The sequence below is a fragment of the Lytechinus variegatus genome, chromosome 9 (assembly GCF_018143015.1).
Source record: "Lytechinus variegatus isolate NC3 chromosome 9, Lvar_3.0, whole genome shotgun sequence".
In the NCBI taxonomy this organism is placed as follows: Eukaryota; Metazoa; Echinodermata; class Echinoidea; order Temnopleuroida; family Toxopneustidae; genus Lytechinus; species Lytechinus variegatus.
In genome coordinates, this window is record NC_054748.1 from 27,818,968 (window position 1) to 27,839,274 (window position 20,307).

Sequence of the window (20,307 nt, forward strand, 5' to 3'; positions counted from 1 at the left end):
GGATATGCTATTGCATGCTAAAAACTGTAAGTACATTCCCTGATCATATAGTTTTTTGTTATCATGTGCAGGAGATATTCGTTAACAAGTCCCACTTACCAACCTTCAGCTCTCCCGCCATTGAATCCCATCTGCATCGAATACCAGGACTCTCCAAGAAATTCATTTACCTCAATGACGACACGATGTTTGGAAAGGATATCTGGCCGGATGATTTCTACACCCATGCTTCGGGGCAGAAGGTAATGGTGGAATATGGATGGTGTGGTTTTGGTGGTGGTTATGGTAATGGTGGTGATTCTGGTGGTGGCTGTGGTGATGGTGGTGGAGATGTTTGTAGCCATAGTTGTGGTGGTAGTGGTGGGGGCAATTGGGGTTATAGTTTAATCATGGTGGTGGTGGTGATAGTGGTAGTGGTGATGATGATGATGATGATGTTGGTGATAATGGTGGTGGTGATGATGGTGTTGGCTATGGTGATGGTGGTAGTGGTGGTGGAGTGGTAGTGTGGTGGTGGTAATTATGATTGTGATGATGTTGGTGATGTTGGTGATGGTGGTGGTGGCTGTTGTGATGATGGTGTTGGTGATAGTGGTGGTGGAGTGGTAGTGTGTTGTTGGTAATTATGATTGTGCTCGTGATGATGGTGGTGATGCTGTAGGTGATGGTGGTGGTGTTGGCTATGGTGATGGTGGTGTTGGTGGTAGTGGTGGAGTGGTGGTTGCGTGGTAGTGTGCTGTTGGTAATTATGATTGTGATGGTGATGATGACAGTGATGATGATGGTGATGGTGGCTGTTGCGATGATGGTGGTGGTGTTGGCTATGGTGATAGTGGTGTTGGTGGTGGAGTGGTAGTGTGGTGGTGATAATTATGATTGTGATGGTGATGATGTTGGTAATGGTGGTGGTGGCTGTTGTGATGATGGTGTTGGTGGTAGTGGTGGTGGAGTGGTAGTGTGCTGTTGGTAATTATGATTGTGATGGTGATGATGGTGGTGATGATGTTGGTGATGGTGGCTGTTGCGATGATGGTGGTGGTGTTGGCTAGTATGGTGATGGTGGTGTTGGTGGTAGTGGTGGTGGAGTGGTAGTTTGGTGGTAATTATGATTTTGATGGTGATGATGGTGGTGAGGGTTGTAGTAAGGTTTGTCAGAGGTTTTCTCTGACATCGTTTCCTTAGCAAATCAGGGCACCATCTCATAAAACTTGTTATGATGACAAATTTGCAATAAAAGCTACTGACATCCTTCAATCTGATTGACTGAACGTAAATTTGTCATAGAATTTGTGCATTTGATTTTATGACAAATCTTTATGAAATTTGATTTGATTTGATTTGATTTGACTTTATTTTACATATTTCACAAGTACAAACAATATGAAAACAATATCAGAAAACTCCTGAAAATACAAATCAGACAAGGCATAACAATTAATTCAAATTTGACCCAGATGGAAGGATTTTCAGTAGTAAATAACACATTAGTAAAAATCATTGCCAAATTTCTTCATAAAATCATTTTTTTTAAATCTCTTCTGTTAGGAATTATTGAATATGAATTTGACTTTGAATCTATTGTTTTATACTAGGTGTATTTGACTTGGCCTGTTCCAAATTGTGCTGAGGGGTGTCCATCATCATGGATCAAGGATAATTACTGTGACAAAGCTTGCAATAATTCAGAATGTGAATGGGATGGAGGCGACTGCAAAGGTAAGTAAATGGTCACCTGACGTGGATATTGGGTCATGTGACCTGGAGGATTGGTCACCTGACATTTTATTTACACCTGCACCTCTCTACTCTCCAGCTGTACAAACAGGTTAATATTCGCTTGGATCACAAGCGGTTAGTCTAGTTTTCAGATATTCTGATACTTCATGGACTAAACCCATTTGGTCTAATTACCATTTGGTCTACACTACATTTGGTCTAATGTCCACTTAGTCTAATTATCATTGAGTCTAATTTTGCGATAGAGTCACTACAACCGATTAGATTTATAAAATGATAACAGGTGAGGTAAATAGGGACCTGCTGCGTTGCTAAGGCTTTGATTATTACGGAGCATCTCTGTGGAGCATATGGAGACTTCTGCTGAAGTAAGTTTTAGGGCCATTATAAGCAAGTATAATTATTATATAATTATTACTGCCTCTTTCTGTCCCCAGGTGTATCGGCCCAGGGTCCTGCTATCGGAGGTGGTATGGGAGGCGGTACCAACATGGAACAAAGTGAGTAACGGTAGATGTTCATTGTTTAATCTGATTTGATTTGATTTGTTTTGAGGCAATATTTGATATGATCTGATTTGATTTTTGTAATATGACTAGATTTAATTGGATATGAATTGATTTGATTTGATTGGATATGATTTCATTTGATTTGATTTGTTTTGATGAGATAAGATTTGATTTGTTTTGATTGGATATGATTTGATTTGTTTTAATAGGATTTGTTTTGATTGGATATAATTTGTTTGAATGTTTTAATTTAATTTGATTTGATTCATTCATACTAAGAAAGTGTGCACCACCAACAATGTTAAAGATGTAAAAAAGACCAACATTTCAAATGATGGACTTCAGCAATACCCAAATTTCATTTGATTCGATGTGTTCATAATGCACATTCACATAGACATAAAAGCCCCAAAGAATAAATCTATGCGCATTCCATACATTGATTATGCTTAAATCAGCACATATATTGAGGAAGCTTCCGTTATTAAATGGGTGCTTTTATCACAGTTTGATAAATTTGATCCTGTCACTGAAAGATACTGCATTAATTCAATTCAATTTTCAATTCAATTCAATTCTTTATTCATTCAAATTCAATTCAATTCTTTATTCATTCAAATTCAAATAGGTTAAAAAAAAAACATATGTACAATGCAAACAAATTAAAAATGCATACAATAATACAGAGTAAATCATTTCATAAATAAACAAAACATTGCCTTGATTAAATATCATAATTGAATGAAAGAGAACTTGAGAAGAAAAGCACAGAGGTCTTGTGAGAATAAGTTCTCAAAAGAAATTATAATATATATTACACAGGCATATCTATATCATTATAATAATGTAGGATGACATCAAAAAAAAAAAAAAAAAAAAAAAAAGGGAGAGCAAAATTATTAATACTTGGATAAAAGGGATTTTTTAAGACATCTTTTAAATAAGTTTAGATTTGTGTATGATCGTATGTTACGAGGAATGGAATTCCAAACAGTGGGAAAACTAAAACGGAATGATTTTTTTGTGAATGTTGAGGAAACTTTAAATAAATGAAAATCATTGTTTATTCGAGTGTTGTAATTGTGAACATTGCTATTTATCTGAAACATCTGTAAAACATTCGATGGTAAAACATTTTGAAAATAAAAGAATCCAAGAACGGCAGTATAATAAATGTATAAGTCATAAACATTCAATATGTTTAATTTTTTAAATAATGGTGCAGAATGTGCAAGATAATGACTTCCTGTGCAAATCCGGACTGCTTTTTTTTGTAGTTTAAATAGTGTGTTTAGCTTTGATTGATTGCAATTGCCCCAAAGTGGTATACAATATATTAAATAAGGTAATATTAAGGAATTATACAAAATAAGTAGAGCAGATAGGGGTAAATAATGTCTGAGTTTAAATAAAATACCGACGCACTTTGATATTTTGTTGTTTATATAGTCTAAATGTACCTTCCATTGCAAATTTTTATCAACATAAATACCAAGAAAATTAACATCATCTGACTTTTTTAAAGGTTTTGAGTCAATGGATATGACAATATTTTCTACTTCATTACTCACATTGCTATATTTATTATGGAATGGAACAAAATATGTTTTATTGAAGTTGATTATCAATCGATTAGTCTCATACCATGTGATAACTTTGCGGAGTTCAGATTTAATATTTTCTTGTAAATTTTCTGTGTTTGGTTGTGTATAAAACAGAGTTGTATCATCAGCGTAAAGTATATATTCAAATTTTTAGAGGATTTGGTGATATCATTAATGTACAATAAAAATAACAGGGGGCCGAGAATGGACCCTTGAGGCACGCCATATTTAATCAAAGTATTGTCTGAAGAACAATTTGCAAAATATGTATAATGGTAGCGATTATCTAAGTAGCTAGTAAACCATTTCAAAACTGTTCCCCGTAAACCATAGTGATTCAATTTATATAACAAGATATTGTGATCCACAATGTCAAATGCTTTTGACAAATCCAGAAATATCCCAAACCCAAACTTATTATTATTAATAGATGAAATAATTTTATCTTGAATGTCTATAATTGCATGGGAAGTAGAATGATTTTTTCTGAATCCATATTGGCTGTTAGTGATAATATTGTGGCTACAAAGAAAAGAGTACACTCGATTATAAATACATTTCTCAATCAACTTAGAAAAACAGGGTAGAATAGAGATTGGACGATAATTGTTGAAAACATGACAATCTCCCTTTTTATAAATGGGCACTATTTTTGCAATTTTCAATTTGAGTGGAACATCACCAGTTTCAATAGACATGTTAAAAATATGTACTAAAGGCTTCACAATGGAGTATCTAATTTGCTTCATAATATTAACATTTAAATAATTAAAGTCATATGAATAACTGTTTTTTAATGATTTACAAATTTCAGCAATTTCAGATTCTGTAATAGGCTTAAAAAATATTGACTTTGGACAGCTATCAGCAAGATAATTATCAATAGTGATGTTACATTCATTATTAACAGGAGACGTTGATTCCAGTGCTATTGAACAACAGTTAGCAAAATAGGAATTAAACTCTTTGGCAATATTATGTGGATCATTGATTTCTTTCTCATCACAAATAAAATAGTCTGGAGTATTTTTTTCTGATTTTTTTAGTATATTGTTGATAACTGACCATGTTCCTTTAACATTGTTTTTACTTTGACTTAACTTATTAGAATAATACATTTTCTTGGCATTGCGCAATAAATTATTAACTTTGTTACGATGCCTTTTGTATTTAACTTCACTGGAAGATGTTTTATTTTTTAGAAATTGTTTGTATAACTTGTGTTTGCGTTTGATATATCTCATAAGTTTTGGGGTTATCCATGGTTTCCGAATCTTTATATTACGAACTTTATTTGTCTTAATAGGTAAACACTTATCTAACATAGCAATGAACATGGATAGAAATATATTATAAGCTTCATTCACATCATTAGATATATAAACAGGGGACCAGTTTAAGTTATAAAGCTCATGATTTAACTTATTGATTCCTTCGACTGACAACTTACGAGATATATTTTGATTCTTTTTCTTATTCTTAGATAGTTGTATATTTGTTATGAGAAAAATAGGTAAATGGTCAGTAATATCAACACTTAAAGAACCAGAATCAAGTTTAGAATCTATGACATTTGTAAAAATATTATCAATAAGTGTTGCACTGTTTGAAGTTATACGAGTAGGAGAATTTATAACAGGGAATAAACCAAAAGATGAATTGATGTTCAAGAAAGTACAGGCATCATGTTCCAAAGGATATTTACATAAATCAATATTAAGGTCTCCTAAAATATAGAGTTTCTTACGCGAACATGAAATCTCACAAAGTAATCTGTTGTAAAAGTTTAAAAACACATCATTATTACAGCTTGGTTTTTTATACATGACACCAACTCTAAAGTTAATATTATTTTCACTAAAATCAATAAATAATGCTTCGCAACAGTCTTTTTCTTCATCTGTTTGAATAATATCATTACAAATTTTGAACTTGATGTTATCACATATAAATAAACCAACCCCACCTGAGCCAACTATTAATTAATTTTTTTTATCATAAACGGTGGTCTCATAAATTCAAAACAGTGAACTGATTTGTACTGTAAGTAAAACCTTAACAAGCATGATTTTTAATTCAGGCTCTGTATAAAAATGTTGATATTATTGAATGTTATGTTTAATTTGCAGTGTACTGTAACACTGGTTGTGCAAATGGATGGATAGCTGACAAATATTGTGATCAGGTCAGTATCCCTATATCTATCTTTTCTTCTTTTCTTTTCTCTTTTTTTGTTCTCCCTATTCTTCTTCTTCTCCCCTCCCCCTTCTTCTCCTCCTCCCTCTTCTTCTCCTCCTTCTCCTTTTACTTGTTGTTGTTGTTGTTCTTCTTCTTCTCCTCCTCCTTCTTCCCCTCTTCCTGTTCTTCCTTCTCCTCCCTCTTATTTTTCTTCTCCTCCTCCTTCTTCTCTAACTTGTTCTTGTTCATCTTCCTTTTCTTCTTCTTCTCCTCCTCCTCCTCCTCCTCTTCCTGTTCTTCCTTCTCCCTCTTTTTTTTCTTTCTCCTCCTCCTTCTCTAACTTGTTCTTGTTCGTCTTCCTTTTCTTCTTCTTCTTCTCCTACTTCTCCCCTTTCTCCTTTTCCTCTTCTGTTCTTTCTTCTGCTCTTTCTCTTCTTATCATTTTCAGTTAAATTGTTACTGTCTTTTTCTTCAACCCTTCCATCAGGTATGTAATGTACCCTCATTTCTAATACTGTTTCACACTGTATCTAATTTCTATAAAGGCACTCTCTTGTTATTGTATTGTAATCTTCATTATTGTTTATCATTATTGTTATTGTTGTCAGTCAATTATATCCTTTTGTGTTCAACCTTTCCATCAGGCGTGTAATGTACCCCAGTGTGGTTTTGATGCTGGTGATTGTGGTAAGACCAACCTTCATTCCATCTACTCCGTACTCATCACAGGATCTGGAATGCAAATCACTCTCCCAAGAGGTAAGTACTTCCTCTTCTACTACTGCTTCTTCTCTTGGGGCACCGTGATCTATTATTAGTATTATTTGTTTGGCATCACCTGTGCCTGGAAGGCGAAAAGGGAACTGAATCACTATGATCCGCAGGTCTCTCCTCCCGATATAACTGATTGGGGGAGTGCAGATAGACCACTACACCAGGGTTTCCCCCTACTCTTTTACGAATAGTGCAGTGGGTTCTTAACGTGCAAAAGTTAACGTCTATTTAACGTCCTATCCGAGGGACGGAGTGTTTTCCTTTATAACATAGCCTGCATCTATGAAACTTGGGAGAGACGTTTACACACAACGCACTGGCTTCAGTCATCCAGCCGGGGTGGACTCAAACCCACGATCTTTGGTTCAACGGGCAGACGCGTTACCGACTGAGCCAACAACGCTCTCAAGCGGTCTAGTGGTTACGACTCTCGTCTTTCAATCAGAGGGACGTGCGTTCAAATCCCAGATGGCATAGTTTCTTTCAGCATGAAAATTTACCCACATTGTGCTGCACTCGACCCAGATGAGGTGAATGGGTAACCGGCAGGATTATTCCTTGAATGCATGGGCGCTGAAAGGCGATTGAGTTAAAGTTGGGGTAATAGTAATAATAACAATGCATCTCAGAATAGATTATTTCTAGATAGATGGCGCAATATAAATGCCTATTATTATTATTACTTTTCTTTTAATCCATATAGAATAAATTGGTTCATTTAAAAAATGCTGGCCGATCAGTGAGAAATAAATACATTAAGCAATCAGATTTACTAAAGACTGAAAATTAACCAGTTAGAAACACCTTTTCCTTATCGTTATCACTGCCACATGACATTAAGTTTCACTTAATTTTTAGCTGCTAATAGTGATACGACATATTTAGATAATGGTTCATAAATCAATTGGATACGGACCATTGAAAAGTCATGGGGAAAGGACCTTCACTTTGGCTCAGAAACCTCGGTCATACCTGTATAAGATTGTCCATTTATTTATTCATTGTTAAAGTTTTAAAAAATAATTTTTAGGGTTATTTTCCTTTTAATTTTTTAATTAAATTTCCTCTGAAGTGCCTTGAGCATCTAATTACGATGGGTCTTATATAATTTTATTTTTATTATTATCAAAATCTACTTGATTATTCCCAATCAGGCCTCTTGGTAGTGTATTTCAATGCGACCCCAATTTTTGGTGAAGGATCAACGATCACTGAGGGGAAATACGACAATCATGATATCGTCCGGACTGCTACCATCGCTCAGAAGTTCAAAACAATTCACCTTCTTCTCTACAAGAACATGTCAGAAAGTGTCTTGACCTTTCACCTTTCCGGCAAGACTAAAGATGACAGCCCACTCAATGTAAGTAATAAAGTAGATCTTTAAAGGGGAATTTCACCCAGATTTAAAGTCTGTTTTGCTCAATTCATAAAAGGGAATAGAAAAGAAACATATTGTTGAAGATATGCCAGAAATCTACCAAAGATGTAATAATGGAGCTTAAAACTTTTTGTATCGTTTTCTTTCCTTATTATACCAGAGAAAAAAAATTATATTGTATTGGATGGCTCTGAATGGTATATCAGGGCCCCATTGTACAAAGATTTACGATTGATCCAATCAGTCGCAACTATGGAAAGCCAGCAAAGTCAACATATGAAACGCATGTTTGTTAAAAAAAAAATTCTAGATATGAATCCATATCCATAAATTCATTGATTTCTTGACAATTTGGAGTGTTCTCCTTTGATTACAAAGGACATTTTGCAAATTTCATGTAGAAAAAAATTATGACACCGATGGATTTCCATAGAGTTACAATTGATCGGATCAATCGTAACTCTTTGTACAACGGGGCCTAGAAATATTCCAATAGTTTAGGCAAATATTCCACGAATCGCAGATGAGTGGAATATTTCTGGTTTTCCATGAAGCATCTTGTCAATAATTTCTGCTGACTAATTTGTTCTGAGCCTATCAGATGCAAGGATTTCAGTAGCTTATAACTGTAAATTCTGTGACTCTTTGTTTCATGAAATGCTCTTCCAGGTGAGTGTTTCACAAAGCATCTTGTCAATGATTTCCACTGACTAATTTGTTCTGAGCCAATCAGATGCTAGGATTTCAGTAGCTCATAACAGTTGTCAGTGAAAATCACTATCTGTTGCATGAAATGCACCCCCATGGGACTGTTTCATAAAACACCTGGTCACTGAATTTTTCTGTCAGATTTGTTGTAAAATAATCAAATGTAAGGATTTCAGTAGCTTATAACTAAATTCTGTGACTTTTTGTTTCGTGAAATGCTCCCCAGGTAACATTCAATGTGACTGTGAACACCAAAGAGAATAAGAACCTGGATCAAGAGCTGCTCGCGTTGAAGCAACCGGAGGGAGCAAAAGAAGATGGCAAGACAGATGAGGAGGAGAAGAGGAAGGAGGAGGAAGAACCGGCCTTTGAGTTTGAGGACATTTCTGAAGGAAGGAGGTGAGATTATCATGAAGAATAAGGCTCTGAAACAAAATGCATAGCAGAAATCTTAAAACATCTTTTTTTGTAAAGAGGGCGATTCCATTTTGTGTTTTACAGGACATTTTGACAACATTTGACATCCTGTTGACATGAAATTTTATGCTTGATGATGATCCTCAAGTTGTACTAGAAGAGGATAAAGAACCCAGACTTAGAGTGTAACTTGCCTCGATTGCATATCCTTTACAGTTGCAACAAAAATGAGTACCGTTTCTTATGGGACACAAAAATATCAGAAAAACAAAGAGAGGCAAGCAACAGAAGCAAGGAATACCAGTTGAGTGAGTCCATTAACCACATTGTATGAATAATGATGAAATAAATGGTCAATCTTTAAATTTGGGTTATGGTTTTCAGGTTAAGGACATTCATTTTCTCTTTAACAGCAATCTGGTTAAGCTAAACAACATTTAACCAACTCATCTACTTTATTTCATATTTCAGAGGTCCAAAGCTACCTTTAGCCAGAGAGAAAGACATCTCTATATCTTTTGAGCCAAAGGAAGAAGAGCTCACTGATGATATCGCAAATCAGCTGAAAGAATTATCCAAGCAGCTGGAGGACGGTAAGATGATACAATCAAACATGATTTCATCAAATCTGCTCAAGTTGTAGAACTGTTTTCTTAGATTATCTCTACTACAGATTTGATTTGATTTACAGTGGGGGGGAGGGGTGGTCTGGGCGTGTCTTGCAAAGAGTTAAATACCGACGGGTACAAGACATCTCATCGATTGATAAGCAGAAGCATGTGTCCTCTAAGGTTCATACCACATGCAACTGGGAATTTAAATGCAACTTTTTGGTACACTAGTCTTTGTGAAACTCCCCTTTATAAAGGCAAGCATTTCTTTAGAAATTTTGACTGTATTGAATACTAGTCTCTGTCTGATAAGTGTTTTGCACTTTGGACATTATACTTACCTCCTAAAATAAAACGAAGCAAAACAGAGATGAATCTTCAAAAAGAAAAAGAAAGACAAGTAAGAACAAATAAAAGAGAGAAGGAAGGAAAGTCAACTATCAATGAATCTATGGAAACTGTTTAACTGAATCATATGTTTGTTTGTTTTTTTTTCATTTTATACAGGTGATATCACCAAGAGGGGGCATGACCGCATCAGATCCCAGATACTTGCCCAGTACTTGCTTTCACAAGAGTACACCAAGCGCAGGAGAGAAGTGGCCCAAGGACTTCACAAAGCAGGTGGCAGACAACCCATCATTGATACCGATACCGGATTGGGAAGGGTCCCTGACATTGTTCAACAACCTGGACAAGGATTAGGTCTAGGTGGAGGTCAAGGACAAGGGCAGGTTCAGGTGCAAGGACAAGTAATTGGGGGAGAACGTGCTCAGGGAGCATTTGGTGGACAACCTGGACAGCATGGTCAAGGAGTGTTCAATCAGCAGGTTATTCCACAGCTTGGGCAGGGTGGGCAAGCTGGACAAGGTTTCAGGGATCAGGTTGGGAATGGACTTGCAGGAAAGCAGTTGGGACAAGGTCAAGTCTTCAAAGACACAGATGTTGGCCAAATACCAAGGCAACGAGACCTTGGACAGGGTCAACAGATTCAACAACAAGGAGCTGTAGGACAAGGCTTTGGACAAGTACAAGGACAATTTATCGATCAGCAGATGGGTCAGGGATTGCAAGCAGGAAATGGCCCGGTACCAGTTGGACAGCTAGGAGAAGCACAAAATGGAGGGTTAGGATTGGGGCAGCTGCCTCTTGGACAAGCTCCAGTGAATCAAAATGATGGAGTCCTTGGACAGCTGCCAGGACAAATGCCAGGACAGCCACAAGACAATCAGGTTTTCAGGAACCAACCTCATCAAGGGATATTTCAAGATAAATTTCCCAGAGAACAGAACCTTGTTCTTAATAATGCTCAGCAGCAGATGCTGGGAAAAGCTGCTGGACAAGTTCCTCAAGGTAACACCTTTGCAGGTATTCAACAAGGATTCAACCATAATGGACAGCCTGGTTTGCAGAATGTACATCATCCGGCAGGTGGTCAGAACTTTGGAGATATTGCTAAGGCCGTTGGTAATGATGGAGCCTTGAGAAAGGAAGCTGATGCTTTTGATAATGATTTATTTGGAGCCAACATATATAAATCAGGGAAAACTGTAAATCAGGGACAGGTTGTTCAACCTGGAGACAAAGCTCATGGAGGTTTTGGACAGGGTATTCAACCTGGACAACAAAGGCAACAAGAACCTGGCAATCCTCTGCAAGGATTACAGGCTCCTGTAGGGAATGGTCTAGGACAGGGTCCAGCTGTTGGAGGTCCAGATCTTGGTCAAGGGCATGAACAAAGAAGAGCTGATGCAAATGCTGGTGAAAATGTGGGGCAAGGACTTCATCAAGGTGAAAGGCTTGATAACCAGTTAGGACAGGAACTTAATCTTGGGCAACCAGTAGTGCCCTTTGAGCAGAATCAGGGTGGTCAAGGTCACCAACCTGGAAGGCCACTGGAGGAGCAAGGTGTTGGAAAGGTGGGCAGGATCAATGGTGGTCTTAAGAACCTTGGTGATGATAATCCGCTTGGTCTTCAACAGGGTATTGGTATGAAAAAGCAAGACCCCAAACTGGAGGAGACAAGAGAAAAGTACAAACATTTTGCAGACAAGTTTGAGGAACACAAAGGAAACCAGATTAACCAGGGTATACCTGATGTGATAGCAGGGCAAGGAAATCTGAATCAACCAATGGGTAAAGAAAATTATGTAAAGCAACCAATTGGAGGGCAGAAACAGCAGGTAGTGTTTGATGCTAAACCGCTGGCAGGTGTCGGTCAAGATCTTGAACCGATGGATGACTTAGATAATCCACTAGGTAAGCCAGCTGACTTGGATCAACCTGTCATAGACCAGAATGACATGAACAGAGGACTTAGAAGAGGTATCGATTCTAACCAGCAGGTCAGAAAAGTGGACGATTTGGAACCACCTGTCAACTTGCATCGTGACAATGATGCACAACCGATAATCGAAATCAAGAATGACCTGATCCAGAATGGCATCAATGGGGAGGAAACCAAGAACAGGCAACTGCACGAACCAGATCAGTTGCAGGACAAGGATGGTCTAGCCTTGAAGCAAGGGAATGAGAATGACTTCATGGACAACAACGACAACGTTGGGAATCTGTTGAAGGAACAGAACAACCTTCCATTCCAGATTCCAGATGCTGCAGAAGTTGACTTCGAGGATGATCGGAACCCTCCAGACGATGCAGGCGATGTCAGAAGGAATGACAGAGGCTTCAGGAAACTCCTATCACTCACAGACAAAGAGAAGGTGTCTCTAGACAGTGCTGCTGACCCAAGTTTCCTCCACTTTAGAGATCCTAGGGATGTCCTCAAGATCAAATCTTCCTGGGTCACGAAGGCCAAGCATGTTGTGATGAGAATCACAAGTGGTTTCCTGGATCATGAGATACAGAAGAAAGTAGTCCCTGCAGATATCAGCAAGAAGCAGGATGTCACTGCCTATCATGAGCTACAGAAGTGGAGTGGCGGTATGCCAGAACATCCTGTGTTTCCCCAAGAGGGGAATGAACTTGCTGAGGAGGCTGCCTTGAGGCAGAAGAAAGATCAGGATCGGAAGAGCAGTTTCTTGCCTTGGGAACGGACTGACAGCTTCAATAATCTCACCAAGGTATGATTTGGTCTACTGTAAAAAAAAAGAAAAATCTTTTGTCATAGCCTCAAATGAAATTCTAAGTAGATATCATGGCCACACCATGAAATATGCCATAGAATGACCCAAAACAATTCCTATATCAGCTTTTTGAAATGAGATGACACCCCGACAGTCTGAACATATAGGTGTATACAGTAAGGTAATACGAGATCAAATATGCAAATATGCAGTAGGGTAGAAATAAAGCATTACAGTAATACATGTATATAATTAAGGATGGAATGGATTTGATGAAACAAAATAATAAAGATATGTAAAAATAATGAAATCCGTAAGGAGAAGGGAGGGACAGAATTCAAGTAGTCATCACCACAGATACCACCATAATGATTCCATTGCTATACATATTTAGAGTCTGGCAAACTAGTTACAGTGGAAGCCAACTTCCTGTTATTTATTATATTTATTTTTTATGTTAATTTATATCCAAAAAATTGAATTATATTTCATGGTTGAGACTAGCTCTCTAAAAAATATAGTCGATGAGAGACCACAGATATTGTTGGTTTGTTCACCCCTCCTTTTACATGATTTTGCTGCATTGTCTAATTTATTCATATCTATTGATTTCTATTTCAAAACATATATTTTAAGACTAGCTCTTAATAAGCCAGAGTCTATGACACACAACACACTTTAAACTGATTTTTTTGCAATGTCTATTTTGGTTTCTTAGCTTCTTGAGCAGCAGGACAGGATGGAGCAGTATTCGGCGCAGAGTGGTACCCAACGCCGTCTTCTGGACACCTTTGGGGATTCTCTGAGGCATGTCAACAAGCTCTTCAACAAGAAGTTTGGTTACCAGGCCAGGAAGGTGCCCGCCCACATGCCCCACATGGTGGACGTCGGCATCATGAATGATCTCCAGGCTGAGTAAGTCAAACCAGGGACCCTTCTTCAGGCCTAGTCACACCGCCTGAGCGTTGTAGGAGCGGTCGTGGAGCTGAAGGGAGAGAGGGGCGAATTTCGCTCCCAAAATTGGGGAAAAAATCCCCCCCCCCCAAAAAAAAAACACTTGGAATCGAGAATGGTGAACTGTAGCGAGCAGTGATGGTTTTTTTCCCTCTGCTCCACGACTGCTCCAACAACGCTCGGGCGGTGTGACCAGGCCTTTACAAAGAGATTTATGATCTATCAGGATCCCATCTTACACAGAGTTGCGATTGATCCAATCAACCTCAGCTATGGAAAGCCAGCAATGTCAACATCTATTTTACATGTTTGTTCCAAACAATTTCTAACTATGTTTATTCCTACATTTATTGTTTTCTTCAAAATTCAGTGTGCTTCTCTATTTGAAAGGACATTGATGAAATTTCCTGTAGAAAATATGACAATTATGGATTTCCATAGAATTGAGGTTGATCGGATCAAGTGTAACTCTTTGTCAGGCGGGACCCTGATCAACCTCAACTATATGGTAATCCATCATCATAATTTTTCTGACAAGAAAATTTGCAATTTGTTAACAAATTTTCGGCATTACTCCTATTTGTTTAAGATCAGCATGCTCGATCTGTAATGAAAATGATAAGATCAGTATGCTCGATCTGTAATGAAAATCATAAGATCAGTATGCTCTATCTGTAATGAAAATCATAAGATCAGTATGCTCGATCTGTAATGAAAATCATAAGATCATAAGTAAAAAAAATCGGAACCAGTGGGATTCGCACCTGCCATCTACTACTTTACGGGCAGCAACTTAACCACCAAGCTATTCTGGTTCACGGCTAAGCCACGATGAACTGAATTCAAATACCCTCGATCCTCTTCTTTCTGACTCAGTAATATTCAAATGCCGTCCGCCGTGGACAATAGATAGTAAATTAAGAGGCTTTTATAGGAGGAAATTATTTTATAGGAGAACATTTTCACAACGTCCTTTGTAAACAAAGAAGGGCATACTGAATGGTCAAGATAATGATGAATGTATGAATATGCATCACATCTAGAAATTTTTTAAAGAAAATATGCATTTTAGGTGTTTGCGTTGCTAGCTTTTTCATATTTGTGGTTGATTGGATCTATTGCAACTCCTTGTGAGATGGGACCCATGGGACCATCATACAGTATGGATTAAATATCACCCAGGAAGAAATAAAACAAGTAGTCCAGACACTTTTAAGATATCCGTGACTGAAAAATCACCATTCAGTTTCTCTGCAGGGGACATTTGTGGCACATATATAGTACTCAGTGTGTCAAATTAAATTGTGATGATGTTTCTGGTAATTTTTACATTTTCACCTTTTTAAGCATTATAAGTAATAATAATTTTCAGGTGCAAAGTTTTTAGGGATTCATTTTTACAAAAAAAAACCGAGGCAGGTAACAATTCGAACCTTACAGCTCAGACTGTTCAAAGTCAAATCATTGTTTACCAATACTTTAACCATTAATTTTTGGGGACTTATTGTTGTTTTTGTGCTTGACAAAAACAACAATAAGTAAATTGAAGAGAAGTCAACAAGTCCAAATAGTGTTTACAGATGCATGTAATTTTTGTAGACTTTAGTTGTGTTTGAGCTTGGCGGTCACCTAATATGATAGTTTTGTTTGATTTTGAAAGGTTTGAAGAAGAATATGACATCACATCGTCCCATCGTCTGCGTCACTCCCGGGACATGCAGCATGCCTTCTCCTACTTCTACTACCTCATGGGCACGCCCAAGATCGTCAACGTCACTGAGGTTTTCGATGAATTTGATACGGATGGATCGGGGTGAGTTCACTGTATAATGGCAATCAGCACATTGTCCACTCTGTAGAGTGGACATGATCACTTTATAGGCCTAAGTCGCAGGATTAGTGAGCTTTCAATCTTCAAATTGGCAACACTTTGTATGTTTTTCCTTTTGATCCTAAATTTTTGAATGATTTGTATGTTTATCTGGTCAGTGCTTAAATTTGCAATAATTTTATTGCTTTACCTCTGAACCATCAAAATGGCAACAATTTTCAATATTTTTCCATTCAATCCTCAAAATGGCAACTAGCAGGTAAAGAGTGGTCCTTTTACATAGGTGGTCACTATATGATGTTCGATTGTATCATCATTTTGATCATGATATCTTTTATCCCTACAGTGTGCTTTCTGATCGAGAGATCCGCACCTTGGCAACACGGCTCTATGAGCTTCCCCTTGACCTGAAGACATTGACTTCCCTGGAGGGAATGATTATCCATTGCGCAGTCAATGTGTCGACTAAACTCATCGCACCAGCAGAGGGGGCTATTGAAAAGTACTATGAAGAAAAAATGGTGAGTTTATTTATCCAGGCAAGCATTCCCTGTTTCATGTTTTTCTTGAATTTATGCAAATCCTGTTCAAACACCAAATTTTGTATTCCATTGTTGCATGTACATGTACAAATATGATAAAACAATTGTGAATTGTGAAAAATGGTTTCACTTTGCCTTCATCTAAGATGGTCCAATACCACATGTGATACTGGCCCGTATTCTGAAGTCAGGTTTAACTTAGACCATGGTCTATCTCTCTGCTAAAATTATGGGAAGCCAAAAGCGTCAAAATTTTTATTAAATTATATGTTTCTTGTGTTTACTGTGCTCATTCCCGATTCATTGATGGTGAAGACAATCATCTATTTATACTTCCTAGACAGTTATGATTGATTTGAGAGCCGAATGAGCCGAAATATGATATCTCTATTGTTAGTGATTTATGTAACAATTGGCTATCCATACTTAAACCACAACCTTTAAACCAAAGTTTAAGTCAAACCCAACTTCAGAATACTGGACAACGGGTCCCGATCTACATTCATAACATAGCATGGAAATAAAAACGTGAAAAGACTGATAGACCTACTCTTAAGGCCACCGCACACCTTATGACCCGACCAGTCGCCGACTGGCTTGCGACTGAGTGAGGGGAGATGTGACGTCATAGCTCTTGTCAACTTGAGCGTCGCAGACCGGTCAGAGACCAGTCCCAAGAAAAATCAGAAGGATTTGACATGTCAAATCCTTATGACTGGATCACAAGCTCAATCCAACCTCCAGCCAATCAGACAGCAGAGTTGCATAACGCGTATTATGATAAACAACGCGCATACGCAGTAGTAAGCGCAATTTCTCAGATGCTATGCCAAAAAGTAAAAAGCGCATGCGTAAATCGCAGATCGGATCGCAAGGTGTGCGGTGTTGAGGCTTATGACAGCCTTGCGACTCATCTCCCCTCACTCAGTCGCAAGCCAGTCAGTGACCGGTCGGGTCGTAAGGTGTGCGGTGGCCTTGAGATGTGCTGTACCATTTCAGTAGCACCCCTTCTCCCATGTAGTCTTATGTCCATTACATTATCATTACGTTCATTACTTGTCACTTCTATTTTGACTCCTAACAAGACGGGGGGGGCTGATTATAGATCTCGGCCGTCGATCGCGCTATCGCGGCAAAAATTGGCACACGTTTTATCTATGGCATAATCTACAAAACTATAATTCTGTGAAAAATCTCATTGCTAATTCATTATGTTAATTTATGTGTAAAATCAAAGGTTTGCTGTAATTAACTAAATAGTTCCCCTAAAATGCTAATTTTTGGTTTACAGACTCTTTATAGGAATCTGATCAAATGTAATCTAAAAAAAAATCAACATCACATTTATTTTCTTGTGTATTTTATTGTTTTGTAAATTTCTTGTGTGTTTCCTTGTTTTTTGACTTTTTGTTTTTTTAATGAAAATTGTCATGCATATTAAAATGGTTAGTAGACAAACTGTTTGTAACTAAACTATGATTAGACTTTATGACCAAGCAGAAAGTAGCCTCATAGTGTTCATTTGTTGTACTACAGTGATTAATACAAGCTCAAGTATTAAAGACCAAATGGTTTAACGGCTAGTGGAAGTTTGATGAAATATTCATGAGTCCACTGTTTTGAATAATGAGTCCACTCTTCAAACAGTGGACTCATGAATAAAATGGCGTATCTAACCATGGTAACTGGCGTCAATTTGGCGCACTGTGACAAAAGCGCGTCAGAATTGGACATGTTTTATACATGCGCCCGATACGCGCTAAATTAAGTGTAATTTATACTGGAAATCTGCATAAACCATGGATTCAACAGTGGGTTTCAAAACCATCTTTGTAAATTTGGGCTATAGAGATAAGCCTAAAAGTATGAAAAGTATACCGAGTGGCAATTTACCCATTTATTGTTGTTTTTGACTTGATCCACACAGCCTCAGGTAACTAAGGATTTATTGATGCACTGCCCTCCTTTGATAGAAAAGATGCAAGGAAGTGTCAAAGGTCAAACTATGTACAAGTGAGTATCACTTTAACCAACATGTATTAAAGCCCTTTATCCTACATGTATAGTGTATTTGCAAGTATCACTTTAAACAACATGTATTTAAGCTCATTGACCTATATGTACAAGTTTCACTTTAATCAACATGTATCAAAGCCTGTTGACCTATATGTGCAGGATACATGTAACTTAGTTAAGTCAATTTTTGTCTCACCTGCGAAGCAAAGTGAGACTATAGGCGCCGCTTTTCCGACGGCGGCGGCGTCAACATCAAATCTTAACCTGAGGTTAAGTTTTTGAAATGACGTCATAACTTAGAAAGTATATGCAGGCCTGCCAACTACTCCTTTTTAAAAGGAGTTACTCCTTTTTTGGAAATTTTTAATATCCATTATATCATAGGGAAAGAAAATTCTCCTTTTTTTGTCCATATATTATGTACAGTCATCTATGGGAAATATGCTGTGACTCCTATTTTGTAAATGAATCACTCCTATTTTGTATGTTTACAGGTTGGTAGGCCTGTATATGGACCTAGTTAATAAAACTTGGCCATAAGGTTAATCAAGTATTACTGAACATCCTCTTAGAGTTTCATGTCACATGACCAAGGTCAAAGGTCATTTAGGGTCAATGAACTTAGACCATGTTGGAGGATTCAACATCGAAATCTTAACCTGAGGTTAAGTTTTTGAAATGTCATCATAACTTAGAAAATATATGGACCTAGTTCATGAAACTTGGACATAAGGTTAATCAAGTATCACTGAACATCCTGCATGAGTTTCACGTCACATGACCAAGGTCAAAGGTCATTTAGGGTCAATGAACTTTGGCCGAATTGGGGATATCTGTTGAATTCCCATCATAACTTTGAAAGTTTATGGATCTGATTCATGAAACTTAGACATAATAGTAATCAAGCATCACTGAAAATTTTGTGCAAGTTTCAGGTCTCATGATTAAGGTCAAAGGTCATTTAGGGTCAATGAACTTTGGCCGAATCGGGGGTATCTGTTGAATTACCATCATAACTTTGATAGTTTATTGGTCTAGTTCGTTAAACTTGGTCATTAGAGTAATCAAGTATCACTGAACATCCTGTGCGCGTTTCAGGTCACATGACCAAGGTCAAAGGTCAATGAACTTTGGCCGAATTGGGTGTATCTGTTCAATTACCATCATAACTTTGAAAGTTTATGGATCTGATTCATGAAACTTGTACATAAGAGTAATCAAGTATCACTGAACATCCTGTTCGAGTTTCAGGTCACATGATCAAGGTCAAAGGTCATTTAGGGTCAATGAACTTTGGCCGAATCGGGGGTATCTGTTGAATTACCATCATAACTTTGAAAGTTTATTGGTCTAGTTCGTTAAACTTGGACATTAGAGTAATCAAGTATCACTGAACATCCTGTCCTGTGAAATCTGTGCATCTGATTGGTTCAGAGCAAATTAGTTGGTGATATTCATTGGCAAGAGGCTGCATGAAACACTCTCCTGGAGGAGCCTTTCTTGAAGTAAATAGTCTGTGATTTTTTATTGACAACTGTTATAAGCTTCTGAAATCCTTGCATCTGATTGGTTCAGAGCAAATTAGCCAGTGAAGTTCAACGACAAGACACAGCATGAAACACTCCCCATGTCTGGAGGAGCCCAAGATATATTTTCCTCAGTATTTCTTGTTTAATTTCATGAATTATTTTTGTTTGCTAGGTACGAGATCATGGGAGAGGAGGAGATAGCCTTCAAGATGATCCAAACAAACGTCTCGCAGGTCATAGGTCAACTTGACGATATTCGCAAACATCCCAAGTAAGTGGATTGGTCCTGCTTCTTACCTGATACAACATGATGAAAGACTGAGTCGCGTCCAGGGGGATGTTTCACAAAGATTTAAGTATGACTTAAGTTGCACTTAAATGCCGAGAAGCGTATGTTATAAAACGCATGGCCGCATTGGTCTGGGGCCCG

General features: G+C 37.6%; 1 protein-coding gene across 3 annotated transcripts in view; it reads left to right on the top strand.

Annotated features, from left to right (window-relative positions):
- The window catches only part of LOC121421623 (N-acetylglucosamine-1-phosphotransferase subunits alpha/beta-like), a 41,775-nt gene that overhangs the window by 17,123 nt on the left and 4,345 nt on the right, over positions 1 to 20,307 (top strand). For all 3 annotated transcript variants that reach the window (XM_041616384.1, XM_041616385.1, XM_041616386.1), the window contains 14 exons: positions 72 to 242; positions 1,593 to 1,716; positions 2,175 to 2,237; positions 5,980 to 6,035; positions 6,673 to 6,787; positions 7,957 to 8,165; positions 9,118 to 9,290; positions 9,780 to 9,901; positions 10,427 to 13,002; positions 13,724 to 13,920; positions 15,620 to 15,772; positions 16,137 to 16,311; positions 18,260 to 18,345; positions 20,050 to 20,148. In XM_041616384.1, the coding sequence (XP_041472318.1) occupies positions 72 to 242; positions 1,593 to 1,716; positions 2,175 to 2,237; positions 5,980 to 6,035; positions 6,673 to 6,787; positions 7,957 to 8,165; positions 9,118 to 9,290; positions 9,780 to 9,901; positions 10,427 to 13,002; positions 13,724 to 13,920; positions 15,620 to 15,772; positions 16,137 to 16,311; positions 18,260 to 18,345; positions 20,050 to 20,148 (4,319 nt within the window). The remainder of the gene's footprint in view (positions 1 to 71; positions 243 to 1,592; positions 1,717 to 2,174; positions 2,238 to 5,979; positions 6,036 to 6,672; positions 6,788 to 7,956; positions 8,166 to 9,117; positions 9,291 to 9,779; positions 9,902 to 10,426; positions 13,003 to 13,723; positions 13,921 to 15,619; positions 15,773 to 16,136; positions 16,312 to 18,259; positions 18,346 to 20,049; positions 20,149 to 20,307) is intronic.